General features: G+C 42.1%; 2 protein-coding genes across 4 annotated transcripts; one reads left to right on the forward strand and one right to left on the reverse strand.

Moving 5' to 3' along the window:
• The first annotated feature begins 118 nt into the window (after window positions 1–118).
• On the forward strand, window positions 119–14,309 carry LOC117520953 (transmembrane emp24 domain-containing protein 9-like). Its single transcript, XM_034182288.1, has 6 exons — window positions 119–286; window positions 4,604–4,704; window positions 5,353–5,481; window positions 5,579–5,725; window positions 7,758–7,873; window positions 10,883–14,309. Exons 1-6 carry the CDS (start codon window positions 157–159, stop codon window positions 10,884–10,886), a joined length of 627 nt encoding a protein of 208 aa, XP_034038179.1. The 5' UTR covers window positions 119–156; the 3' UTR covers window positions 10,887–14,309.
• Window positions 10,653–22,036, reverse strand: si:rp71-1d10.5 (transmembrane protein 216). 3 transcript variants are annotated; one of them, XM_034182291.1, is made up of 5 exons: window positions 21,929–22,036; window positions 16,328–16,341; window positions 16,158–16,251; window positions 15,698–15,790; window positions 10,653–11,264 (listed from the first exon to the last, which is right to left on the reverse strand). In XM_034182291.1, the coding sequence occupies exons 1-5, from the start codon at window positions 21,936–21,938 to the stop codon at window positions 10,990–10,992; spliced, it is 486 nt and encodes a 161-aa protein (XP_034038182.1). In that variant the 5' UTR covers window positions 21,939–22,036; the 3' UTR covers window positions 10,653–10,989. The 3 variants fall into 3 exon arrangements, with proteins under 3 accessions (XP_034038182.1, XP_034038183.1, XP_034038181.1); XM_034182292.1 differs by lacking the exon at window positions 21,929–22,036 and having other exon boundaries at window positions 10,653–10,928; window positions 11,063–11,264; window positions 16,328–16,485; XM_034182290.1 differs by lacking the exon at window positions 21,929–22,036 and having other exon boundaries at window positions 16,328–16,495.
• Between the last annotated feature and the right edge of the window lie 5 nt (window positions 22,037–22,041).

Genomic DNA, 22,041 nt, shown 5'->3' on the forward strand with positions numbered 1-22,041 from the left:
AGAAGAAGAAGAAGAAGAAGAAGAAGAAGAAGAAGAAGAAGAAGAAGAAGAAGAAGAAGAAGAAGAAGAAGAAGAAGAAGAAGAAGAAGAAGAAGAAGAAGAAGAAGAAGAAGAAGAAGAAGAAGAAGGTGGTGGTGCTCAGCAGTCAGGTTTAGAATGGCTGCGTCATTTTCAGTTTTACTTCTGAACGTTTTTTGCAGTTTAGTCTCTTCATTGTACTTTCACATTGGTGATGGCGAACAAAAATGTTTCATAGAAGAAATTCCGGATGAAACCACGTTAATCGGTGAGGACTTTTTTAAAAATTCAGTTAAAATCACGTTAGCTGTTACTTTCCAACTTTAGCTAACTGGTTAAAGTGTCACTTCTCAGAAACATCAGCCCGAGTAATAAAGACCGTTCAAGGCTGTAATTTGCACATTGGTGTTATTTTTAAGCTTTTCCAAGTAGCTCAGGATTTTTTTTAGTCAACTACACAATCATTTGCGATGTTTAAAAATACGTTTACATTTGTTACGACCAGAAGGGGGCAGTGTTTTTACTATCTGACAGTTTTAAGTTAGAACAACAATTACCTTTTTTTGTGTGCCATAACATGCAATAAAAAATAAGAATTACTCATCAATTTTAAATTTTACTTATAAATTTATTTTTGAGAGGGATAACTCGATGTGGTATATTTTCCATCTTGTTTTTTTTTTAGACCTTTACACAGCTGATAAGCATAATTTTGCTTCTCAGATAAAATCAATGGGTGAATTCAGTCTTTATCTCTTGTTTTTTAACTTTAATATCTCTGCCAACAGATGAGGGGTGGAAGTTATGTGATTGTGCAGAGCAAGATATTTCAAAAAGTGTCGACTGATTTTTTTTTTTTTTTTTTTTTTTTTTTTTTGGAAAAGAGGTAAGATGGTCCTTGGTGACCTGGACTTGCCTTTTTCTCATTTCTTTTTTTTTCTTTCTTGAGCATTCTCACCTTATAGTGTCACAAGGCATTACATCAGCGCCAAAACCACACTCAAGTAAAAAATGTGTTCACGTGCAGATATGCACTGCTCGCTCGCAAATTATCACATCAAGCACACAAATTATCACTATGTGCGTGCGCGCAAAGGTGCTGCGTGCGACGACTAGTGCGCTCGTAGTTGATTTTTGATCGCGCGCAAAGAATGCCTGCTCTCTTGCTTGAAATTTATGGCACGGTGGGGGCTGGATTATTGCACTATGGGGGAGGGAACCAGGCCGGTGTTCTGTCGAGATGAGGCACATGGCACCTCGCGTAACTGCATATGTGTGCACTGAAAAAATTACTTGACTAAGTTTGCTTATTTTGCTGGGCAAGTAAATGTATAAATTGCTCATCCAAACGTAGTAATGTATAAAATCTACTCACTATAAAACGATAAGTATTTTTTAGCTGGAGTTAGCTTATTTCGACAGGCAAAATATACATATACATACATTTATGCTACCTAACGTAAAATACAGAAAATGTTTTACTTACTAGGCTATAAATACACTGAATACAATTAATAAAAAAAAAGAAAACTTTGACGGAAAAAACAAAATGCGCATGCGCAGTTGCACGTCAAGCGAGTTACATCTTCTCCCCATGTGCAGTTGCGCGAGGCACCTCATCTCGACGGGTGACATCTTCAAGTCTGGGGTAAATGGTAAATGGACTGCATTTATATAGCGCTTTTCGATCTGCATCAGACGCTCAAAGCGCTTTACAATTATGCCTTACATTCACCCCGATGTCAGGGTGCTGCCATACAAGGCGCTCACTGCACACCGGGAGCAATAGGAGATTAAAGGCCTTGCCCAAGGGCCCTTAGTGATTTTCCAGTCAGGCGGGGACTTGAGATCGCATCGATTTGAGCCCATGATCTTCTGGACTCAAGCCCAACACCTTAACCACTAGATCATCACCTCCCCTAAGGGGCAGAGCGATGACGCGCCTTATCTTGACGGGACACCGGCACTGGCTCTGTTGTGATTGGTCATCTCTGTTTGATTGACAGGCCTCCTTTTACGCGGAAGTCAGTCGGAAACAATGGCGTTAAGTGATTATCGCCTCGTTTCTGCTTAAAACGTCATTCCTGTCATCATCTATCTCAGAGACAGATCTCTGAAGCTTCTGTACAACAATCATTTCCACATAAATTCAGCATTATTCAATAATAAATAACAGAAAGTAAAAAAAAAATCACCTCCTGACACCAGTGTATCTGAGTCTGACTCTGTACACCCAAAGCGATCAAAGGGAATACTGTGATTATTAACCATCAGTGTTGCTAAAGTAACTTTGAAAAGTTATTTCATTAGTTACTTTATACAGTTATATTTTACAGTGTGAGAGCACTGTCTTTTCTCTTTAAATATATAAAAATGAGGCTATAAAAAGTCTATCTAAAAAAAATAAAAGTACTTAATTCTTTCACCAAAACATCAAATCTAGGCTTTCATCTTAGGTGCACCTTCTGGCAAATTGTAGCTGAACTTTAAGGTCTCCTTTTTAAGAAAAACCTCATATAAAATCAACAATTATGATAATAATAATAATATTAAAGCAAACACGGCTCTGGTATCAGATTGGAAAAGTATTGCTATCAGCAGATATCCAAATTCAGGCATCGGGATCGGATCAGAAGTGACAGAAGTGCCGCCTGCATGGATCATTTCACCACAGACTTGCGTGCCTGTTGGATCACACGCGCTGCGGGTTTTGTGGATCATAGTCACATGTACATGCACAGTGGTATGATTATCACTGTGTTACATCACCTTTCCTTCTACAACACTCAATAAGTGTTTGGGAACTGAGGACACTGATTGTTTAAGCGTTGTAGGTGGAATTCTTTCCCATTCTTGCTTGATGTACGACTTAAGTTGTTCAACAGTCCGGGGTCTCCGTTGTCGTATTTTGCACTTCATGATGCGCCACACATTTTCAATGGGTGACAGGTCTGGACTGCAGGCAGGCCAGTCTAGTACTCGCACTCTTTTACTACGAAGCCACACTGTTGTAACACATGCAGAATGTGGCTTGGCATCGTCTTGCTGAAATAAGCAGGGATGTCCCTCAAAAAGACGTTGCTTGGATGGCAGCATGTGTTGCTCCAAAACCTGGATGTACCTTTCAGCATTGGTGGTGCCATCACAGATGTGTAAGTTGCCCATGCCATGGGCACTAACACACCCCCATACCACCACAGATGCTGGCTTTTGAACTTTGTGCTGGTAACAATCTGGATGGTCTTTTTCCTCTTTTTCCCAGAGGACACGACGTCCATGATTTCCAAAAACAATTTTAAATGTGGATTCGTCAGACCACAGCACACTTTTCCACTTTGTGTCTGTGCTTTTCAAATGAGCTCGGGCCCAGAGAAGGCGGCGGCGTTTCTGGATGTTGATGTATGGCTTTCACTTTGCATGGTAGAGTTTTAACTTGCAGTTGTAGATGTAGTGACAAACTGTGTTAACTGACAATGGTTTTCTGAAGTGTTCCTGAGCCCACGCAGTAAGATCCTTTACACAATGATGTCGGTTTTTAATGCAGTGCTGCCTGAGGGATCGAAGGTCAGGGGCATTCAGTGTTGGTTTTCGGCCTTCCCACTTACATGTAGAAAGTTCTCCAGATTCTCTGAATCTTATGATTAAATTATGGACTGTAGATGATGGAATCCTTAAATTCCTTGCAATTGAACGTTGAGAAATATTGTTCTTAAACTGTTGGACTATTTTTTCATGCAGTTGTTCACAAAGTGGTGATGATCACCCCATCTTTGCTTGTGAATGGCTGAGCCTTTTGGGATGCTCCTTTTATACTAAATCATGAGTGTCCTCAGTTCCCAAACGCTTATTGAGTGTTGTTAGAAGGAAAGGTGATGCAACACAGCGATAAACATACCACTGTCCCAGCTTTTTTAAAATGTGTTGCAGGCATCATTTCAAAATGAGCAAATATTTACACAAAAACAATAACCTTTATCAGTTTAAACATTAAATATCTTGTCTTTGTGGTGTATTCAGTTGAATATAGGTTGAAGAGGATTTGCAAATCATTATATTCTGTTTTTATTTACATTATACACAACGTCCCAACTTCATTGGAATTGGGTTTGTAGATTTGCATACAGTAGCGCAGTGTTGTGCAGAATTGCTTAAAAACTTCTACTTTCTGCATCCAGTGCTCTACGCAGAAAAAAATTAAACATGTATAATTTCTTGCGTCCACCCCATGTACCCCTCAGCATACTGCGGCATAAGGGAGTAAATACTCAGCGTAGAGCTGCTTAACTCTGCGTCGTCGGTACGCCACAATACGCAACTCTACATTTGCCCTGGTGTGAAAGGGGCTTAAGCTACTGATCATCATATAGATCACTGTGACATCATAAGCTTTAGAAATATTTTCTAATGTTAATGAAAGAGATCAAAGGCAGGAAGCGGCATGGTGGATTAGCAGTTAGCACTGTTGCATCCAGGTGTGATTGTGTTTCTCTGTCTATATGTGGCCCTGCAACAGACTGGCGTCCTGTCCAGGGTGTACTCTGTGTTTGTCAAATACTGTGCTTGATGCCTCATTTTCCCTCTCTAGGTTATTATCGTATTCAGTGGTATGACCAGCAGAGGGAGCGGGAGCCGATGGACGCTCAGGATCTCAGCGTATTTGTCCAAGTCAAGGATCCTGATGACATGGTTTGTTCTGGACCTGAGTGCCACAAAACTACTTTGGGTTCATTAGACGAATACCTGACTGGTGCACAGTTTGATCGTGAAAGAATGGGACCTAAACAAAGCGTGGCATCGTGTTAGAGATGAGCTCATAGTACAGTTTGTTGACTTTAATTTGAGGGCCCAATTCTTCAGCAGTTCCTTCATTGATTCCTGATCAGTTTTCTGTGTGGTAAAATGTTGATCCACACAGGTTTTCAGTATCAATGCAGCTTGTTGCCAGATCCCTACCTATCTGGCAACAAGGAAAATCGCATGAATTTTCTGCAGCGCCAAATTGTCAGAAAAACATGGTGGTATTGATAAGATAAATTGATAACATTGAGACCTATGATTACGAAACATCTGAAATCAGTTTTCAACTGGAACTGGTTCTCAATTCCCATCCCGAGGCAGCACCAGTCTTTTGGTTGTTAGGTTTTAAGTTGCATTTTTTTCCACTTCCCAGTTGATTTGGATCCATTCTGTTTTGGATGAATACACCGACTGGTTCAAAATTAGGTTTTGAACCAGAATAAATTAAGTTCTGCTTTTGTGGATATGGATGATTGTTTATTTCTGGCATTGGTATAATTTTCATTATTAGCAGTTTTGTTTCTGCCTTTTGTCCAGATGGTTCTGTCCCGGGTCTGCAATGCAGAGGGAAGCTTCACCTTCATGTCACAAACACCAGGACAACACCACATCTGCCTGCACTCTGCTTCCTCACCGTTCTCCCTGTTCAGCAGTGGAGGCATCCTGGTGAGAAGATGCTTTTTGTTTGTTACGGACATAAAATAGAAAGCCGTTTTCCATTCTGATCACCTTCCTGGTTTCTGCTCCTCGTGTTGCTATGCAGACGGTTCACCTGGACATCAGAATTGGTGAACATACAAACAACTACACACAGATTGAAGCTGAAGAGAAGCTGTCCAAACTGCAGCTGAGAGTCCGACAGCTCGCAGCGCAGGTGGAGCACATCCAGAAGGGCTTGGACTACTACAGGGTCAGTGGTAAAAATGATCCTGTCCTCATTAGGTCATGGTCTGTCACAGGTAGTGGGGTGACGTAATCGCTGCTTCGTTCATGTGCACGATGGAGACTTGGCCATGATCCTCTCCGTGGCAGTCAGTAGTAGCCTTTATATAATGGCTGAGTGAATCCTTGTCATTTGATTGGTGCTTTGTATGTCACATGACATGGATTAATTCATCCCATTTGTGTTGCATTGCATTTAGAGTGCAGCTTGGTTCCGTTTAGAGTGCAAATGTGGTTCCATACGTTTGGTACCATTGCACTCTGCATGCACACGCGTCCTCGTGCGCATGCATGTGTGCGCACACGCACATGCATGAGCGCCCACACATGCGTACGCACACACAAAACAAATCCACTGTGCTGTCTGGAGGCTGTTAGCAGGAAGAAAGAAAGAAAAGCTGGACTCATTTTTAACTTTTTTTTTTTTTTTCGCTGCACTGAGGAGGTACACAGTCTTTTTTTTTGGTAGTACACGCAGGTTGTGTGTGTGCGCACACACGCAGAGGACAACTCTCCTGAGACATAATTTGATTGAGCTAACTGACACTGCTAATTCTGTCTCGCACACACAAAACAAATCTACTGTGCTGTCTGGAGGCTGTTAGCAGGAAGAAAGAAAGACAAGCTGGAATCATTTGTATGTGATTTTTTTTTTTTTTTTTTTTTTGCTGCACTGAGGACGTACACAGTCAACCGGGCCGGTTGCGGTGTGTGCGCGCGCAGGGGACGACGACACAATGATTTGATTGAGCTAACTGACGCTGCATACACACATATGCACACACACAAAATCCACTCTGCTGTAAGCTGTCTGGATACATGAAGACCTGTTCACATGAAACGCTGACATGATTTTTGGCTGGACTGAGGAACTACTGAAGTCCAAAGTCAGTGCACAGCATCACACGTTACAGTGGAACACCAAAATGTAAGTCCCTTTTCTGTGGTTTATAAATTAATAAAATATCAAATGACAAGGATCTGTTTTAGCCATTATATAAAACAAATATTGAATGTTTTTACATTCTTTCAATGAGGGGGGGGCTGCATACAAGATTTGTTTTTATGGCAACAATAAATGGCTAATGACTGGCTTATAATGTACAGTGAAGAAAAAGTACTCACCATCAGCAAGAACGAAGCATCTGTCTAATATGCTGTCACAGATGACTTTGGTTTTTTTGTTTCTGTTGTGGTAGATGAGCGACAAATCAGCAACTGAAACCTCTCTTCCAGTTGACCTGAAAAGGCACTGCAGTGATATCATGGTGTCTTTCAGGGATTTTAAAGTTAAGTGATTTTCAAGCAGCTCCCTCTGGGGGGAAAAAAAAAAAAACACAAATCTGGGTGCAGCCCCCCCCCCCCCCCCCCGGCAGCGACATGTGCTCACATGCTCCATTCTCATTCATAGGTAATCAATAAATAAAATGCTATATGGACACGGGGCCTAAAACCATTTTTAATTTTTCATCATTCACTGACTTTAGCAGGTCTGTTAATTCCACGATTTGTTCTATGTTTATCTGAAAGCAGTACATTAATTTCCTCTTCACAAAAACAAAGTTCCTCTGTGATGTTGCCATTGGACACCTCTGACATATAGAAGGGGCATGTCACCTTATTTGATATTTTGGGAGGTATTAATGGTAATTTGCTTTTCTGAAGATTTCAGAACATGTACAGTAATTGACAATTCTCTGGATTTAGGTGCATTTGCTGAATCCAGTATGACACGCTTACATATATGAAAAAGGTATGAGAACAGTAAGAAGTTTACCAAAATGTTCTCGCGTGAGGCTCAACATGTGTGACTTGGAAATATGCCACGTGACATAACAAGAAAGGGGTAATATAAGTCACTGAAGTTATCAATATGAATTGACCAGGTATTGTTATAGAGTCATTGTGTTGAGATCTACACACACATACCACCTGAGTTTATAGTGCTGAGACATAAAAATCCCATCTCATCACCATCTGCTCCTGCGGTTCCTTCACAGCTCCAGGAAAGACATTGGCTTAAGGTTGATCACAACATCCACGTGCTGCTGTTCTGGTGGTCGTTCGTCCGATCCCTCTATGTGGTGGTGATCATCATCTGGTTCACGAAGTCTTGGTAAGAACGACGTCTATTCAACCTGCACCCTTAAATTATGAGACTGACCCAAGATTCATTTCAGCAGGTTTAAGTCAGTGAATGCCAGTTTTCAGGATAATCATTAAAACACATTTTCTGTATTATTATTGTTATTTTAAACATAAAAATTACATTTTATGTCTGGAGCTCATTCTGAATTCTCCTGACTGCATGTAGGAAAAAATAACCCAGAATGCATTGCATTAACATCTGGGGGGGTGCCAGCAAAAACACTTCTTGTAGCATTGGAACAGTTACGATTTTCAATTAGCCTCACCTGACTGATATATATATATATATATATATATATTTATTTTTTTTTTATGTTTGTTTACTGTTACTTTCACATGCGTTGGATCAAAATCTGTCATGGAGGAGCATGGCAATTTCAGGAATACCACAGTCCCCCCCAGCTGAAAAAAGTTCTTGCAATAAGTCGTATCATTTAACAAATAAAATGCATTTATCATTTCAAATTATCTTGTTTATTTCTGACATACAAACCCAAACATGTAAACAAAACAATGGTGGTTGTATAATGAGAAACTTGCCACCAACTGGCTCCTCGGGTCTGGCAGAGACCGGCTCACCGTGTGGCTGCACAGGGGTACCTGTGGCGGGGCTCCAAACCAGCAACGAGCACCCCGGAGTTTCTCGGACAACCGAGAACTGTGCTGTGGCGTTTCTTCCTGTCTGCTGGCAACAGTGCTCACTCCATTGGCAGTTTACATTTCTCTCTTCCTAATCCATAGTTGTTCCAAAATAAATATTTTGGTTCACCAGCAGCAGTTCGGTCATCATTTAACTATTCTGCATCGACCATAAACGCAAGTTCTTGGTTGTCCTTACAGCGCAGCAGCTTTTGCCTTTTGCAGTTTTTCAGGACTGTTACCCAACTGACGGCCTTCGTCCACGGATATTTTGTGGAATTGTTCCTCTTTGCATTATGTGACCAGCACAAGGAAATCTCACAGAAGTAAACTCACAAAAAATAACCATAATTTGTCATCTTAAACATAGAAATACACAAACACAGCGTGCTTCGATCACGCTACCTTTCTTTTTTCATGCTGCAGGTTACAAAGGAGGTCGAAGAAGGAAATGCGTTCGCTGGCAAACCAAAAATCCAGGCTAAAACTAGTAGTGCACACCCTACTGTAAGAATTACAGCTACTGAATTGGTTTTATTTCATAGATTCTCTCTCTGATTTTAAATTTGTCAATGGGCTTAGTTAAAAAAAAAAAAACTAAACTAAAAATGCTCTCTGGTCTAACATAAATTTTCAAGAGTGGGTGTTTTTAACCTGTACAGAAATTCTTCACACATTCAGTCACATCCAGGCAGAGGTGTCAAGTAACGAAGTACAAATACTTCGTTATTGTACTTAAGTACACTTTTTAGGTATCTATACTTTACTCCATTACTTATTTTTCTGCCTACTTCTGACGTCAACTCATTACATTTTCACTCAAGTATCTGTACTTTCTATTCATTACATTTTTAAAATAAACAGCCTCGTTACTCTTGGCTTCAGTTTAATGTGTGTATATATATATATATATATATATATATATATATTTCATGTCATGTGCGCCTGTAATCACCTTTTCTGCAGCACGGCTTTGCTTTGAACTGTGAACCAATCGAAGCAGTGGTTCGTAGATTGAAGCAATACTTCGACCTATTGCTTCGTTTATTCTTTTTCTTTCTTTCTTTCGCTTAATTTTCCCCCACTAAAACCCTAAAGAGCATACGTCTGTGAGTATTACTTACCATTTCTATGTTAAACCGACCTGTAATGGTCTTCTGAAACAGTTGATAGATGTATTTTATAACTTAAGCGACGCTAACGCGTTAGCATGTCTATGGCATTTTCAATGTTAAAACTTAGCATTAAGCAATTGCAGCTCTCATCACGTTCAGGTGCATTTGTTTTCAAATTGTAATATTTCTTAAATTTATTTTTGTTTATATATTAATAATCTAATGATTATTATATACAATTTTAGAGAAAGAGGCAAAAAGAACCTGAATAGAAACACAGAAAATATAAAAGCAACTAACAATGAACATACATACATAAGTGTTTCCTGTGAACACCTAGTGACTCTTACACCTCCACTTCATCCCTGTCTTATTTAATGACAGTTTGTTTTGGTCAAACCATATTTTCAATTTGTTAATTTCTTCAGTGATTTTCTCCAGAGCTATCTGCCAAACTACAAAACTGCTGCATCCTAGTAAGAGCAGAATATTACTGGAATGAATTTGAATAAGGAAAGTTGTGTTGTTTTTTTGTTTTTTGTTTGTTTGGTTTGTTTGTTTTTTTTTGTTTTGTTTTTTTTCCTTCACTAAATGGATGCTGCACTCACTGCAGTTTATTGTCTGGAATAGTCCCAGATTGCATTTCAGAGCTTCTAGAATTGAAACATTTTTGTGCAGGTGGTGTTGGGGGGTAATTATGGGTTTTTGGTCTTGGGCCACATGTAGAACGAATCAGTTTTTAAATTAAGCTTTCAATTCATATAGTGGCATCTACCTTATTTTTTTTTAAAGGTTACTTTATACTTTAAGTAGGTTTTGGAGCACATACTTTTTCACTTTTACTTGAGTAAAGAGGTCAAGTTGATACTTCAACTTTTACCAGAGTGTTTTTAAACTGCAGTATCTATACTTCTACTTAAGTAACAAATGTGTGTACTTTTGACACCACTGCATCCAGGTATTTAAAAGAGCCTCTGGGAAGAAGTTTTAATGGTGTGTTTTAAATTGTTGCCTTTTCAAATACATTTATTGTTGATGAATCCAAAATGAAGAAGCGCTGCATTGGTCCGTTACACCTCAGAGTCCATTTGAAAATAGTTCATATAAAATAAACGCTAGATATTTACATCATCAAATGTATGAAAAGAGACATTTACAGCATATCATCTGTACATTTTACTGGACCAGGCCGACCTCTGACCTGCCCCGATGCTCTGTTTCAGGTGACGAGGCACCTTGCACATGCGCCTGCTTCAGTACACTCTGGACCTGCAAGAAGGAAAAATATAAATTTTCTCTCCAGATGAAGACAATCAGATTTATAGTCAGATTATGATTTGTTTTTTAAATTGAACTGAAGACTCAACGTAAGGCAGGTTGTCAGATCAACACCAGCCACCCACCTGGAGAAGGCCGAGAGGGACAGGAGGCCGAGCAGGAACTCCAGCCCGTAGAAGCAGAGCAGGACAGCGTTGAGGATGACCTCGAGCCGCAGGACGAAGGTCTGCAGCAGCAAGTAGTAGACGGCCAGTGTGACGCACGGCAGCAGGATGACAAGCGAGACACTGGAGGACAGAGTCTGTTCACACAGGTTCCCCTTCCAGCCTGAAGACAGGACACAAAGACTGCTGACGCCTTTGTCACATGACCCTCTGCTGCTGTGATGGCCGTGGCCTCATCTGGGTTTCTGCGCATACTGCAGAGGAAGTTGTCCTTTGTTGTTGTTCACAGTGACCTGGTTCACGCTTTACACAGAAGCCAAAATGTCCAGACAGAGGTTTGTGTGATGTCAAGAAATTTTTTGAAATAATGCAGGCGATTGTCAGAGCAACGTAAAATATACCTCAGCCAATAATGGGTCGGGCACGAGGAAGTGGGTGTGGAGATTATGAGAGTTTGGCAATAAGACTGTTTTGAAGATTTGAGAGTTCATGAGGTCTCGTAGACATTTTCTATGGGCCCTTTTACAAAACATGAAATCACAAACATTCTGTTTTACACACACAGTTTGTTCATTGGATATTGAAAGTGCACTTGTTAATGCTCTTTTGTGGGGGGGGGGGGGGGGGAAGTATTTTCTGGAGTATAAGTACGAGTTTGGGAAATGCTGCAACTTATTCACAAAAAGACATTTGTTATTAATAATAATTATGACAATTTATGTAGGACTTTCTCAGGAGTTAAAACAAAAGCATAAATAAGTAAAATGCTGTGATTTACATATGGCTTTTTCCTCTTTAACCTGCGTGACTTACACTCCAGATAATAATTAGATCAATCAATCAAACCCTTAAATGCACTTCTCATGAAGAAAGTAAAACAAAATCTTTAAAAAATTATCAATTTTAATTAAATTAATAAATGTAATGTGAAGTATTAATATATGTCAAGTATAAATGAAAGAGGGCAACTGTAAAACTATATAAACAAAATATATTTAAAACCAAAGTGTTATAAATCCAATTTGTATCACATTGATATCAGGTTAACTGATAAATACTATGCATTAAATTAAGTTTATTAATTCACTTTAAAACTGCAGTTCATTGTATGCAAATTAAATATTTAAATTGCCCATGCACACATTTAAAAGAGAAAACCGGGTCAGATCCAGTGCAAAGCATGAACCAGGTGTCACTAAACCAGTCCTTAAATTCAATGTTGAGGGAAAATGTTGTGTGTCATCCAAACATCACTCACTCATCTTCAACTGCTTATCCGGCATTGGCTCATGGGGTGACAGCTTCCGCAGGGGACCCCAAACTTCCCATTCCTGGGCCACATTGACCACCTCTGACTGGAGGATCCCGCGGTGTTCCCAGGCCATTGTGGAGTTATAATCTCTCCACCTAGTCCTGGGTTTTCCCCAGTATCTCCTCCCAGAAGGATGTGCCTGGAACACCTCCCTAGGGAAGCGCCCAGGGGATACCTTACCAAATGACCAAACCACCTCAGCTGGCTCCTTTCAACACAAAAGAGCAGTGGCTCTACTCCGAGCTCCCCACAGATGACGAGTTTCTCACCTTATCTCTAAGAGAGACACCAGCCACCCTCATAAGGAAGTCCATTTCGGCCACTTGTACCCGCGATCTAGTTCTTTCGGCCATGACCCAACCCTCGTGACCATAGGTGACAGTAGGAACAAACACTGACCAGTAGATTGAGTGCTTCAACTCTTTGGCTTTGGTGGACTCAGTGCCCTACCCGGAGTAGGCAATCCATCGGTTTCCTGCTGAGAACCATGGCCTCAGATTTAGAGGTGCTGATCCTCATCCCAGATGCTTCACACATGGCTGCAAACTGACCCAGTGGCTGTTGTGGTCCTGTTGGCTTCATCAGCCTATGACCTCCATGACACCCTGAGCCCACCAAACTGGAAACCCTCTTCCCCCTGATATCCGGCCCATGTATATCACAAACAGGATTGGTGACAAGGTGTAGACCTGGCGGAGGCCAACCTCCACTGGAAACGAGTCTGACTTACTGCCCAACACCCAAACACAGCTCTCGCTTTGTGAGTACAGAGATTGGATGGCCCTGAGAAGGGACCCCCTCACTCCATACTCGCGCAGCACCTCCCACAGTATCTCCAGGGGTACCCAGTTATATGCCTTCTCGTGGTCCACAAAACACACATCGACTGGATGGGCATACTCCCAGGCACCCTCCAGGATCCTTGTGAGAGTGAAGACCTGGTCAGTTGTTCCACAACCAGGACCGCATTGTTCCGTTTCAATCCAAGGTTCAACAATCATCCAAAGCCTCCTTTACAGCACCCTGGCGTAGACCTTACTCGGGAGGCTGAGTAGTGTGATGCCCCTGTATTTGGCACACTCTCTGCTTCCCTTTTTTAAATATGGGGACCACCAACCCAGTTTGTCACTCCTTCGGCACTGTCCCAGCCTTCAATGCAATGTTGAAGAGATGTCTCATCCAATACAGTCCCTCAACACCCAGAGCCTTCAGCATTTCTGGACAGATCTCATCAACCACTGGGGCTTTGCCACTGCGGAGTTGTTTGACTACCTCAGTGACTTCCACCAGGGAAATTGATGATGATCCCCAAACAGCTTTCAGCTCTGCCGCTACTATAGGGGTGTTCGAGTGTGACGCGGGAGTTCCTCACAGTGGAGGAACTCCTGTGTCCCTCACACATTTTTTCCAGTGCCTGATTACCTCCTCAGTTGAGGTCAACAGAGTCCCATCCTTACTATAGACAGCTTGGGTGGTTCCCTTTTTCCTTTCTTGAGGTGCCTCATGGTCCACCAAAAGCACCTTGGTGCTGACTGAAAATTCTTCTCCATGGTTACTCTGAACTCCATCCACTGCTTTGCCTCCCTCACAGGCTGCCGCCCTTCAGGCATGTTGGTACCTTGCAACTGCCTCCGGAGTCTTCAGAGAACATATTTTGAAGTAGAGCTGCCACAAACAACTATTTTGATAGTCAACTAGTCAACGATTATTTTTGCAATTAGTCAACTAGTTGGATCATATGTTATTTGCACCTTATCGCATTTTATCGATATCAGTGCCATTATCATTTCTGCTTATCAATCCAATTCCTTATCGATTCCCTTATCAATACCTCCTGTGAATTTTCTGTGTACTAAAAGTAGACTTTACAGGTTTTCTATGTCAACATTTTATTGAGTCTTAATGTAAATAAATATGAAATTGGTCACTGGATCCTTGATCTCTGTACATAAATAAACTACATGGTGGATCCTTAATCTCTGGACACAGATAGAAAAATGAAATCTGTAGTTTTTGTTAAAAGCATTTCCTTTCAGAAATTAACAGCATGGATGTCTCTCCATACGTCTGAGCTGAGCTCAGCTGGTTGCTGGAGTCTGCAGGTCTGCAGCCATACAGTCTTGGGCTGCTGCATGTCAGCCAGGACGTCTCATTTTGGGAAGAAAAAAACATTTTGATCGGCTGCAGTTTCCTGTTTTACAACATTTGGAAAGAGGTGTCATTTGATTTAAACGGCGATTCGCTTTGAAGTTATTAATTCCGAGCGGACTCTCTCTTTCTGACTTGACTCGGCGGCGCAGCGTTTTGAGCAATGGAATGGAGGATGATTCTCATTTCTTTCTCACAAAAGACAGGAGTCCCAGTTAGTCACTTTAATCCGCACAAAAGTGACTCCCGATTGACATATAATGGCTTAGAGAGGGGATAAGAAGCGGAGTTGCCGCTTCTGAAGAGGAGCGAAGCAAAGGTCCAATGAAGCAGCGGATCGAAGCACAGCTTCATTGGTCCAAGGTTCAAACTAAATGTCGACGGTTTCAGTAGTCGACGTAGTTGTGACTAGTTGACTAGTCATGGCAGCCCTATCTGGAAGAACTTCAGTCGGACAGCTTCCCTGACCACCGGCGTCCACCATGTTCTTTGAGGGTTGCCACTCCTTGAGGCACCTAAGACCTTCAGGTCACAGCTCCCCGCTGCAGCTTCTGCAATGGAAGCTTTGAACATTGCCCGTTCTGGTTCAGTACCCCCAGCCTCCACAGGGCTACCATAAAAGCTCCGCCGGACGTGTAAGTTGAAGGTCTGTAGGACAGTGGGCTCCTCCAGATGTTCCACATGAAGATCACTACACACTGTAAATTATTATTTTTGTTTTTATGTTGTCTGACTTGTTCTCGATGAAATTAACCAGCAGCAAAGTATGTTCAATTGTGCTTCAGTCTCAGGATTTTACACAAAGTGATTATTTGTGTTTTGGAGCAAATCAAGTTGTGACACTTTAAAATATTTTTTAAAACAACCAAACACCTTGGTTAGCAGATTGTGAAGTCTATGATTTAGAGTGAGATCGGCTCTGTTAGAAGCATGTTTTCCCGTTTCAGTGGTTGATGTTAAGATTGTCCACTTGGTGGCAGTGAAGCCCCTGAATAAATGCCTCTGGAAGCCAGAAATCAGATCCAGGCAGGAAGTGGACTCAAGTTACATATACATTTTTGATTAAGCAATCATGAAAAAAAAAAACGCCCTGATTTAATAGAGCAGCTGCTGATTGGACGGAGGTAATGACCCACCATAGAAGATCCTGAGGGACTCCAGGCCCAGGAAGAGAATCAGCAGAACCACATCCAGAATCAGGTTGTTTGATGGGTAGGGAAGTAAAATCCCTGCACAGACACACATTTGTTTAATTGAATGATGAATGTTGCACAGCCATGTGGAGTCACTGGTTCAGGTAATGGTGCAAAAAAAGTTGGTGCTTCAATACCTTTTTTATTACTGATCAAACTGATGAAACTGGCAACTGTGTGCGTACATCAGTGTGCAAAATATTAAAGAATTTTTAACATTTTATTTATGGAAATCTGTATATTTTGTAATGTGTTTCACTGTGAATTCAAATTTTCCCTAATTGAGAAAAAGGGACTTGAAGCATCTTGTAGAGTTTCATCCTATAAATTTATACTGGTTTTTTTTAAGCACCTCAAACTGATCTCGACCTGTCAGTGTTGTCGGCAGCATGGTGTGCATTACCTTTATAGATGAATATGAGAATTTCGGCCACGTAGAAGGCTGCAAAGTACCAGATGTTGAGGCTGAAGAGGACCTGCAGTGCAGCAAGTGACAGCTAAGCGAGACGCAGTCAAGGAGAAGAGAGAACTGTGAGCTGTGTGTCACAGAGGTCAAGCTCAGGTGAAGGATACGATTGGTTGACTCGCTGTGTGAGAAAAGATGACAATCATACAGAGTCATCAAACCAGACTTTTAATTACTTCATGATCAATACTGAGGAGAAAATCAGCTGCTTTTTTTTTTTCTTCTTCAAATATCAACTTGGAAAACTGACATTTAAATTATTTGACAATAACTGTAAACGTAAAATACATGTAACAGTAACTGCTCAGAATAACAACAAAGCAGAAACATTCTGCGGGACTTAAAACATGATGATAATAGAACAGCCAGAATTCAAAAAGGCATAACTATTAATATAATCAGTTATACTTAAAATGAGTTGGGTTATCAATTATTAACTGAATTATGACAACTTGATTTTTAACTTAATAAACTTCGTCTCTGCCACTGCCTTTTTTTTTTTTTAAAGAAAAAAAAAATCTCAACCTTAGCACATGTACAGTTTACAGACAAGCAATATGACTAACATACAACATGACTAACAGACAGACATCATTCCAATCAGTTAATAGAAGACATACAACACAGCCCCGAGGAGTACGAGAGGGTTTATTGTAAACTGAAGTTCTTTACTAGGTTTATTGTCTTTATTGCTTTTTTGTTTGGTATGTTATTTAAAGTGTTAAAGTAGGTGTTGATTTCAATTATCCATAGTTTAAGAAGGGGTCTAGAATGACTGAATTTAGCTTTGTATATATGATATTTGCCAATATATATAGGTTTACTAATATTGTATATTTTTGTTTTTATATTCAAAGGTTATTACATTATGATTGGCTATTTTAATTATATGATTGGTTTTATTATAAATGACTAGCTCCAAATTAAGCCAAATATCTCTTGTGAACTTGCACTCATAGAATAGATGTATTATTGACTCTTCCTCTTTACCACAAAAACAACATTTGGGAACTACTCGTACATCTGTAAATTTGGATATAAGCAGATTTGTCAGGTAAATGCAATGTAAAGTTTTCCAGTGTAGTTCTCCAATTTTATTATAAATACAATATTGGAAAGGGTGTAGCCATATGTGTTTCCAATTTGGATCACTGTATTGAGAGCTCCAATAAGATTTACAGGTGGGTATATTCCTATTAAAATTTTGAACTGTAGTTCTAATGTGTTTATTGCTGCATTTTTAGCTATTGAATCGAATCCCGTCAATCATTATTGAGCTTATGGTATATGAATTTCCTTTTTCATGTGCCTTCATCAATTCTTTCAGTCCACGAGGAATACTTTTCACAACATAGTTAAATTCTTTGCGAGTGATTGGAAATTGATGAATTCTTAAAAACATTTCATACGGAAATATTTGACCTTGATTGTCAAATATATCTTGAAGAAACATAATTTTTCGCTCTATCTATTTAGGCATAAAAAGTGTTTGATTCCGTATAGTGATGTTCTCATTATTCCAGATAACGTGTGGTGAAAAATTGTGCTTGTAGCACAGTGTCCATGCTGAAAGGGCTTGTTGATAGAAAGCACACAATTTCAGGGGCAGTGACATTAAAGTTACATTGCAGTTGGAATTGAAGACCTCCAGCCTTTTCAAAAATATTGTTGGGAATAATATACCACAAAGAGTCAGGGTTTCCAATTCAATTTTGTGATCCATTTGATCTTAAACGTATTATATTATAAAGCACCAGAGGACTTAAGCAACACCAGAGTAGGTCCAAGTGTGGAACATCAGCAACTCCGGTGCAGCGCACAGACCCAGAGTCTGGTCAGACGACGGAGAACTACAGCCAGGAAGCACCCCACAGTGCTGAAGATCTCTCCGCACCTGAGTTGCCTCAGCACCAGAAACCTGCTCATGTGAACCCCCCTCCAGTAACCCCAACCCAATTGGCAAAGCGAGAGAGGATTAGATGGCAGACGACAATGCGTGGATACAACTGGATGATGATATCGAGGGCATCTTGGAAGCAACCACAGCAGGGCCGGTACATAGGAAGATAGACACAATTACCACCATAATGTACAACCTCGCCAAGGAACGGTTTGGCACAATAGAGCAGAAAGGCCAGTGCCAACCGCAGCAGCAGCCAAACAGGAGGGAGAGGGAGATTCGTCACCTGAGGAGCGAGATAAAGGCGCTGAGCAAACTGTTTAAGACCAGCTCACCGACCGAGAGAGAAGGTATTAAAGACCTAACAAGTGAGCTGCGAGGACAGCTGTGCAGGCTCAGAAGAGCAGAACACCTTCGGAAGCAGCGTCGGAAAAAAAGAGAAGAAGAGAGCTCAGTTTGTAAGAGACCCATACAGCTTCACTAAGACACTTCTTGGCCAACAAAGATCTGGCTTACTCTCCAGCTCAAAGTCGGAGGTAGAAGAGTTTCTCGTGGAAGCCTACAGCGACCCCGACAGGAGTCAGGGTCTAGGAGCCAACCACAATATCTCAAGGCCTGGAAAGCCAACAATCGAGTTGAACGTGAAGGAACCCACATGGCAGGAGGTTAAGGACATCGTCCGTAAAGTCAAATCTTCAGCTGCCCCTGGCCCAAGTGGTATACCATATAAGGTATACAACAAATGCCCCAAACTCCTCAGGAGGCTGTGGAAAACCATGAGGAAGATCTGGGCCAAGGGCACAATTCAACCTAGCTGGAAACTGGCGGAGGGATGCTTTGTTCCGAAGGAGGAGAGGTCCTCCACAATCTCTCAGTTCAGGACAATCTCTCTCCTTAGCGTAGAGTGTAAGATCTTCTTTTCTGTTCTGGCACGAAGAATTACCACCTACATGACGCAGAACCAATATATCAACACATCCATCCAGAAAGGTGGTATCCCAGGCTTTTCGGGCTGTCTGGAACACACCTCGATGATCAGTCAATTGATTCAAGAAGCAAGGCAGAAGTGACCTAACATTCGTCTGGCTAGACCTTGCCAACGCTTATGGGTCAATTCCACATGACCTCATCCAAGAAGGGCTTGACCATTATTACATCCCTATGGCAATCCGAGGCTTGATTAACAACTACCTTGCAGGATTCCGACTCAGGTTTTCATCAGCGCTCTTTACCACCAGTTGGCTGGACCTCCAAAAGGGGATTCCAACAGGGTGCACCATCTCCCCCATCTTGTTCATTATGGGAATGAACTTATTGTTATCTGCAGCAGAGGGCATAACCCGGGGCCCCAAATTGGAATCCGGTGTTGTGCAGCCAGTGCTGCGAGCATTCATGGACGACATCACTGTAACAACTGTGACGCATGTCCAAGCAAGATGGGTGCTGGAAACCTTGGGCAGTGTCGCCACCTGGGCAGGTATGCTGTTTAAAGCCAGGAAGTCCAGGAGCATGGTCATTAAGAAGGGCAGAGTCACCAGCAAGTTTAGCCTCAAAGTCCAGGGTGAGGTCATTCCATCCATCGAGGGCAGCCCAATAAAATGCTTGGGAAAATGGTTCAATGCATCGCTGAAGGATGCCGCCAATGTTGCTGAGGCTGTGAAGCAGACCGAGGAATGGCTGAAGAAGATAGACAAGTCTTTACTCCCAGGTAAGTTCAAGACCTGGCTGTATCAACATGGCCTCTTGCCCAGGCTACTTTGGCTATTCACGGTCTATGAGTTTCCCATGACTACCATCGAGGTCATTGAGAGGAAGATCAACAAGCACCTGCGGAGGTGGCTGGGAATTCCCCCAAGCTTCTCAGCAGTGGGCCTTTACATCTGGTCTGGTCAGCTGCAACTCCCCCTGTCATCAGTTGTTGAGGAGTACAAGGTGGCAAAATGCAGGGTCGTCCTAAGCCTGAGGAATTCCAATGACAACCTCATCAAACAAGCTGGCATTACAACCAGGTCTGGACGCAAATGGTCTGCCAACACAGCTGTGGAACAGGCCATCGGTTCCCTGAAGTTGCGGGACATACTTGGCAACCAATGCGTCCACCAACAAGGTCTTGGCTCTGCACAATTTCAAACCTGGGGGGGCGCAAACATGAGAACCAGGCGAGGCATGGTGCAGGCAGAAGTGAGGAGCAGGGAGGAGGAGAAGAGAGTAGCCACAGCAGTGCAGCAAGGATCCCAGGGGGCCTGGACAAAATGGGATTTGCCCAGGCGCAAAGTCAAGTGGAGGGAGTTGTGGTGCCTGGAGCCATACCGCATCTCCTTCCTCTTGCAGTCGGTCTATGACACCCTCCCCTCCCCAGTACATCTGCACACATGGGGGCCAAGAGAGGATCCACTTTGCAAGTTGTGCAGCCAGAAGGGGACCCTGGCCCACATACTCTCTGGGTGTAAAACATCTTTAACCCAGGGGCGGTATAGATGGCGCCATGACAAAGTGCTCCTCTCATTGGCTGACACCATAGAGCAGGAGAGAGTCAAGAAGAGACCAGTTCACACAACTGCAGGAAGAGTGATCACCTTCCTTAAGGAAGGAGCCAGACCTGTACAGACCACCAAAGGGAAAAGACCCAGCATACTTCATTCCGCAAGCTCCTGGGAGATGAGGGTGGATCTAGGGAGGAGGTTGCAGTTTCCTGAGGTGGTGCAAACATCCCTCCACCCTGACATAGTGCTGTGGTCGGCAAGAGACCAGAAGATAATCCTGATCGAGCTGACAGTGCCGTGGGAAGAGGGCTGCGAGGAGGCCCACGAAAGGAAGGCTGCAAAATACCAACCTCTGGCCCAAGAATGCCGAGACATGGGCTGGCAGGCATGGGTTTTCCCTGTAGAGATAGGGTGTAGGGGCTTCCCAGCGAAGTCCACATGGAGCTTCCTTTCTGCCATAGGGATGGACGAGCAGAGTAAAAAGCAAGCGGCTCGCCAGATGGGGGAGGAGGCAGAACGTGCCTCATGCTGGATCTGGAGCAAAAGGGAGGAGGAAAGCTGGAAGCTGGGGGCAGATGGGCAGTGAGCTGGCCACTCACTGCGGGCCCACCAACTGGAGGGTGTCGTGGTTCAGGGCTGAAACACCCAGTGAAGGTTGGACACCACCTGACGACAGCTCTCCTGACTCAAGGAGTCCTCCTGACTCCTTGTGGTTAGTCAGTATAGTTCGTTTCACTCCATGCCGTTTATTCTTCCAAACAAAATTTGTGATTAACTTATTTATATCACAAACAGGTTGCTTAACATTCAGAGATTGAGCAGGATAGACAAACCTCGATATTCCTTCTGCTTTTGCTAAAAGTGATCTTCCCCAAATAGAAATATCTCTTTGAGTCCACATATTAAAAATGTTTTTTGCTTTCTTCAGTTTAGGAGAAAAGTTAAGGTGCTGGCGCATGTTATTATACAGATATCGTCAGTGTGCCGTTTTTGTTGGAGTGACGTCATCGCCGTAAATGTAAAAACACGAGGGCAGAAGTGCCGTTAAAACGGGTTAATTTTTAAGAAAGATACGGTCGGCCCTAATTAACCACTCTGTCTGATGCGGAAATTCGGTAAACTTTCATGGGCTTTTTTCTTTACTCAAATATAAGAGACAGGTTTTTTTTTTGTCAAATATTTACTGCCCCCCGAAAATCTTTTGCTCGCCCCTAATGAAAATACCTGTAATATATGATGTGGGTGTGTTGGGACGTCATCGGTTTCCACGCATCAGACTTAGAGTGGTTAATTAGAGCCGACCGAAAGATACAGACTTTTCTTACCAGGCGCCATTTTGTGTTGTTATGGAAACGGCTTCTTCTTACTCTTCTTTTGCTGCCGTATTCTTTTAAAGTGTATGAATCTTCCATGCATTATTACTGCCCTCTGCAGGATG

This window comes from Thalassophryne amazonica, chromosome 11 (genome assembly GCF_902500255.1).
Source record: "Thalassophryne amazonica chromosome 11, fThaAma1.1, whole genome shotgun sequence".
NCBI lineage: Eukaryota > Metazoa > Chordata > Actinopteri > Batrachoidiformes > Batrachoididae > Thalassophryne > Thalassophryne amazonica.

What these genes read in the sequence shown, in the direction of transcription:
- si:rp71-1d10.5 (XM_034182290.1), bottom strand. Translation starts at nt 16,366, where the DNA reads ATGATTGTCATCTTTTCTCACACAGCGAGTCAACCAATC. An exon ending in ACACAGCGAGTCAACCAATC is followed by an intron (nt 16,252 to 16,327) that starts GTATCCTTCACC and finishes CGTCTCGCTTAG; the next exon opens with CTGTCACTTGCTGCACTGCA. An exon ending in TCTCATATTCATCTATAAAG is followed by an intron (nt 15,791 to 16,157) that starts GTAATGCACACC and finishes GTGTCTGTGCAG; the next exon opens with GGATTTTACTTCCCTACCCA.
- LOC117520953 (XM_034182288.1), top strand. Translation starts at nt 157, where the DNA reads ATGGCTGCGTCATTTTCAGTTTTACTTCTGAACGTTTTTTGCAGTTTA. An exon ending in GGATGAAACCACGTTAATCG is followed by an intron (nt 287 to 4,603) that starts GTGAGGACTTTT and finishes TTCCCTCTCTAG; the next exon opens with GTTATTATCGTATTCAGTGG. An exon ending in AGGGCTTGGACTACTACAGG is followed by an intron (nt 5,726 to 7,757) that starts GTCAGTGGTAAA and finishes GTTCCTTCACAG; the next exon opens with CTCCAGGAAAGACATTGGCT.